The sequence below is a fragment of the Ictalurus furcatus genome, chromosome 28 (assembly GCF_023375685.1).
Source record: "Ictalurus furcatus strain D&B chromosome 28, Billie_1.0, whole genome shotgun sequence".
NCBI classification, from domain to species: Eukaryota; Metazoa; Chordata; class Actinopteri; order Siluriformes; family Ictaluridae; genus Ictalurus; species Ictalurus furcatus.
The window spans coordinates 911,226-917,062 of record NC_071282.1 but is presented as its reverse complement, the minus strand read 5'-3'; the positions used below and the strand labels follow the sequence as shown (position 1 = coordinate 917,062).

At 41.7% G+C, this 5,837-nt stretch overlaps 1 protein-coding gene across 1 annotated transcript in view; it reads left to right on the top strand.

Annotated features, from left to right (window-relative positions):
* Positions 1 to 5,569, top strand: part of gab3 (GRB2 associated binding protein 3) — a 20,528-nt gene extending 14,959 nt beyond the window's left edge. The window contains exons 3-10 of the mRNA XM_053617754.1: positions 1,371 to 1,578; positions 1,904 to 2,238; positions 2,474 to 2,529; positions 2,756 to 2,990; positions 3,473 to 3,554; positions 3,681 to 3,759; positions 3,856 to 3,957; positions 4,187 to 5,569. Coding sequence (XP_053473729.1) covers positions 1,371 to 1,578; positions 1,904 to 2,238; positions 2,474 to 2,529; positions 2,756 to 2,990; positions 3,473 to 3,554; positions 3,681 to 3,759; positions 3,856 to 3,957; positions 4,187 to 4,300 — 1,211 coding nt within the window. The 3' untranslated portion in view covers positions 4,301 to 5,569. The remainder of the gene's footprint in view (positions 1 to 1,370; positions 1,579 to 1,903; positions 2,239 to 2,473; positions 2,530 to 2,755; positions 2,991 to 3,472; positions 3,555 to 3,680; positions 3,760 to 3,855; positions 3,958 to 4,186) is intronic.
* The last annotated feature ends 268 nt before the right edge of the window (positions 5,570 to 5,837 follow it).

Genomic DNA, 5,837 nt, shown 5'->3' with positions numbered 1-5,837 from the left:
AATGATAGGACGATAGATTGAATAAGATGTAAGAATGGAGGAAACAGTAGTATCACAACGACGTGATTACTGCACGTCTAGAAAAATGTCTCAGATGGCCGCTTTAAGAGTGTCCCCGGAACTAAAAAAGCAATCAGTAAAAACATAGCAGATGAAATGACTAAGATGTAGAGAAAATGCAGTCATGGCACCAGAAGAACTGTAACTTCAAAGTGATGTAATTGCTACAGGTCTAGAAATAGTATTAAAGTTATAGACCGCCGCTTTAAACCCTTTCCCTAAACAAATAAGTGTGGGGGGGGAGGGGTCAATAACAGGACGAGTAAGATCACCTCTACGGGGTGAGTTTTTAGAAGATGTTAGAGTGGAGAAAATACAGTCACCGGACCGGACTCAGCCTCTCTGCATTCTCATGACGCACTCACATTTTCCACACACCCACACACACTTTCATTTCTCAAAAAAATGCTGTGGAGAGTCTGTGGAAAACTGGTGTGTGTGATGGTCATGTGTTCTGCGTGGTGTGTAAAGCACGTGACTGGGAGCCGTTATGCTCGTGGGCAATTTTTTATCTAAATAAAAAAAATTTTAAAAAAAGAGGATGGACAGGAGGTCGAGTTTGTGCAGAGGCTCATCACTGCATCATCGTCGCCACCTGCTGGTCATGTGAGGTGGTATAACAGCTGTGTCTCTGGCTGCGTTCCAATACACACCCTCGCTGACTTCCCTGCCCACTTCCCCCTGGGTTAATATCTTTAAGGGCTGGTTTATTATCAGCCGCGGTCAAGTTTAGAGCAGAGTTTGGGGGAGGGGTTTTCTGCCCAGAATGCATTGCTCACTTTCTGACAATTTCTGACATACGGTAGCTGAAGCTAAAATATTTATTAGTTTAAATATAGTACAGAAAGGATTTTGATTGTATTTAGCATGCTATCTGACAGATTACAGTGACGGTTACTTTACCATGCTAGCTTCTTCCAAAATGTAGAGAATTTCCTTTTCTGCTTTCCAGTTAGCAATTGTTACTGAATTTGAAATTGAATTTGAAACGAAATTGGTACTTTCCCACAGAGAGCTAGCTACGGAGAATTAGCATTTACTCAGCGTGTCGTTTATGCTACCTGTATCTGGCATGATACAGGTAGCATAAACGATAAACTGTATATGACAAAATGGCATCTTTACTACGTTTGCTATTTCGAAAAATGGAGAATTAGCATGCTTTCTAGTTAGCAAACCATTTATTTAGCATGCTAATGAAACCCTTACTTTACAGTGCTAGCTACTTCCAAGGTAGAGAATTAGCACGATAGACTGTTAGCAAATCAGGTGTGCATCACAATTAATTAACTGAATTATTCTTTCCTCAGAATCGATGGACAGTCTCGCCCAGACTCCTTCCTCCCATCAGCCCTCTCCCGTGCTCTCGACTCACGCCCCGTTCTCAGCCAATCAGGAAGCGGCGGTTACCGAGACGGATTCGGCGGTCAGAGACGAGCCCAGCGAATCAGACACCAGCATTCCGCTCGATTATCTCTTCCTGTCTCAGTGTGAAACTGGCAGGAAGAGCATCACCAGGTAAGCCCCGCCCATAATATTTATTACATAATCATATAATATAGTTATGATCATTAACTCCGCCCCCCGCAGCTCAAAAGTAGAAATTATGCAAATACATAAGTATGGAAATGTTGATTTATTAATCCACTAGTTATAAATAGCCGTCACTTTTAGCAAGCTAGCTACAGAAACTTTCAGGGTTTTTTTTTTTCAAATAAATATGTAAAAATGCATAAATTATATTCCAAAAATAATATTTATTTAGCGAAGTAAAAAATTTTGGGGGCTTTACTGATAGTAAACGTTTTCAGAAATGATTTTTTTATTGTTCGTTGTGTTTCAGGTGTGACAGCATGTCGAATTCGGAACGTTCGTTTGAGCAAAGTTCGTTAGAGAACGTGACCGATGACGTGTTCGGTCCTGTCGTGTGTTTAGACTCCGCCCCTTCACCCTTCGGAGCGGCGTACGGGACCCGGCCGTTATCGTCATGCCCCGTCCGAGGCCCCGATGACGTGTTCCGATTCGACAGCCCCTTCTGTGCCACGCCCCCTCCTCTCCCACCTAAACCGACACACATGTCCGATCACCACTGTCACGAGGATGCTGTGCATAACCAGGGGCAACTGGGGCTCCTCCCACGCAGGACGTCGCTGTCGGGTGGGGAGCATTTTAGAAGAGGTGTGAACACACACGCACGTTTTTGGTAGCACGATATGAAAATGAGAACGACTATGTGGCAGGTGTCTTAAAGGCCAAAGATTGGAATGTGGGCGTGTCTTTCAGTCCATATATTAAAGTAGGAAGTTATTGACACTCGTATACACGCAGGGATTCTCACAGATTTTGTTAGCCAGCTAGTGAACATGAGCTAACCTGCCAGGATTTCTCACTGAACTGTTTTTGGTTTGTTCAGGAGAGTTCGAGTTCAGTGCCAGAGGAAACTGGAACAAACGACTGAGTCTGAATCTGGTAAACACATTATTTTATATTCATTCAAACTGTAACACATGTACTTCTCACGCCGTTTCCTCACCTTTTAACTCTGATACGTCACACTGTGGCCAATAAGAGGGCCTCGTGTAGAAGCATTTAAACCTCCGCTGTTTTTAATCCTTTAGGTAGAAAAGGTGTTTTATGGCTGATATAATGAACTCGAATGATCAGGTCAGGCTTCTCTCTCTCTTTCTCTCTCTAGCCGAGGCTTCTGGTTAACACTCCCTCTGAGAGCCAATCAGACGACTCCTCTTATGTGCCCATGGCATCTCCGCCAATCAGCTCCTCCGACATTGAAGTTGACGGCTACATACCTATGAGTCCAACCACACTTCCTGTTCCGCTGTTAGCCAATGGGAAACCAGAATCACCTCTTCCTCCGACTCCTGATATGGATCCTCCTCCAATCAACCGCAGCCTGAAGCCGAGGAGGCGGGGTAAGACCTCGGCTCAACTCTGCTCAAATTTATATTTTGAGATTAATCTAATGTTGGTTTGTTCTAATGCTTTCCGTTAAACATTTTTCCATCAAGATCTAATGGATTCCATTAAACATTTTGCCCCTCAGGATCTAATGGATTACGTTAAGCATTTCCCCATTTGGATCTAATGGTTTCCATTAAACATTTCCCCATCGGGATCTAATGTACCTAGATGTTTTTCCACTAGGTTTTGCTAGTTTCTAATAACGATGAGTTTTTTGGAATGGCGCTGAGCGACACTCGACTCACCTCGCTGTGGAAAAACCGCCTCATTACCCCGAAATCTAAAGGAAAAAAACCTCAAAGATAAACACAGTGCTGTACAAACACGCCGTGTTTAATGTCTTCAAACTGTTACTTTAAATACTGGATATTAAATTCATCATTCTTTAAAATGACTTGTTTATTTGTCATGTTTATTTTGACTTTACCTATAGTGAAACCGCCGCCCCTTGATTTGTCCACCATTAGCGAATGCCCCACCCACCTCCCTCTGATACGCACCATGACGGAACCAAGGTGAGCAGAACCAGCTATAATCAATAACTAATCAATAAAAATGACATTTGTAATGCTTTAATCATTAATGACAATATTTATCTTGCCTTATAAAAATGTCCGTATGTCGTCTTCCCGCGTACGTAGCGCCTCACCTCGTTGTGTTCCATGGGACAGGGGGCGGGGCTTAAACAGCACCGAACAGGAAGGGAATGACACGCCTACGGTAACACCTTCCTACTTCACTCTATATAATCTGTATAAGTATCGACATCTGTGTAAAGGGATACAGTGAAAACGTTGTGCGTTTCTGTGTGTACAGTCATTTTTCTCTGCATGTGACTCCGCCCCTTGGTTCCGGAGCTCTCACCTGGATTACCTGTCACTGGATTTTAACTCCGCCTCCCCCTCACCTGTCCAAAAGGTAAGCATGAGTTTAACACCAGGGCAGGGAAAAGAGGTAATACAGTACACCAATTCTAATTGTAGATGAATAAAATGAGATACAGACTACTTCCGTTAGTCGTTAAGGTCTCCAAATGGAGACGTTGAAGTAAATTGTGTAGGCCTAATTTGTGTCATGATTTACACGCTGTAGCTAATGGCGCTGTAGGGTTGAAGTAATCCCATTTACGAGATGCTTTTGTTTCCAGAAACCTCCGCTGGACGAACAGCGCGTGGACTACGTTCAGGTGGACGAGAAGAAGACGCAGGCGCTGCAGAACACCAGGACGGAGTGGAAGGACAGCCGGCAGCCGAAAGTGTGACGGAAAAATAAATAAAACTGGAAAATCGTTGTACGATCGGAAAACTAGGTCAACGTGCAGCGTAAAGAAGGACGCATGCGCTTGATCTGCTCTCAGAGTCCACTCCGAGGCTGTGAGTCCACATACCGAAGAGCTGAAGGGGAAAAAAAAACAAAAACAAACCATCATCACACCTTTTCAGGTTCAGGTACAAACTCGGTCTACTGTGAAAGGTGAAAATTCAGAGCTAGGCATGTGCTGGAAGCATTCAGAACTGACCTCCACTGTAGATGAAAAGGACAAACGCAAGGCTTATTCGGAGTCTAGCTGGGAAGAAAAAAACTAACAAAAATAAACACACCCACGAGGGTCGTTCCGGCATGTTGAAGTGTCTATAACTGTAATATTGTGTGTGAAATATTGTGGTGTGTTGTACTAATAATTGTTGGTACATGATTACTTCTTGAATCAGATCTACATCACCGTCACGACTGTGTCGATTATGAGGGATGTACGATTGTAAACGTTGTGTTCTTTCTCTTCTATGATTGAGATTTTACAAAACGGTAAAAAAAAAAAAAAAAGAATTTAAAAATCATGGATAAATGGTTCTCGGGTCAAAAATGTCCAAGTCCACTAACAAGAAATGGTTTTCCTTCGTTGAATGAAGTTTTTTTTACCATTATTTTCTGTAATATATAAACCCAAACGAGTGTGTCGTATTGGCTGAGAGAAGTATGGACAGTTAACCGAGTCAATATTAGTAATTAAGACATAAAAACACTAAAAATAAAAAAACTACAGGCAAAATGTTTTTTAATTAAAGTGCAATTCAAATATATTGACTTTTTCTTGTTGTTGGGTTTTTTTCTTACAATTTCTTCACAACTAGTGTGTGAATGTTTCTATTAAAAAAAAAACCCAATTTGAAATGAATAATGAGGGTTTTAAAAAATATACATTTAGAAGATACAGTTCTTGGTAGTGGACTCGGGAGGGGTGTTGTTTGTGTTTCACTGTGATGTCATCATGACTGAATAAAACATTCAACATTTTGACAAAAGCACAAATATATCCTGGATTACTGTCACTGTGATTTCATCAGCATCACGCCAAAAGCTTTCTGTTTGTCTAACAGATGTAAGGTCTTAAGTGGTATGTGTGTGTGTGTGTGTGTTTAACAACTACCCTTCCAACTGTGCGCTGTACATTTCACAATCTAATTATTTTTCCAAGTTAAAAAAGAAGACTGACCTCCAAAAAAAATCATTAATAAATTTTTTTTTTTAACGTCAGAACGCAAGAGTCTTATTTTCACTGAAAGCCACTGGTTTTATTAAGCTGTTGTAGTAAAAGCTCAAGTATAATGGAGTACAAGCAGCTATAAGTGATTTGTAGTACGAGGTTATATTAAAGCTGCAAGCAGCATTTTTGGGGGCCAAGCACCCAGACTCGGTGAGTCGCACATTCACAGACACGCTACAGTTGTTCCCTAAGCAATCATGGGAAAGCAGAGCCATAACTATAGGCAAAGGGATTCGAGAATGATTTGTGGTTT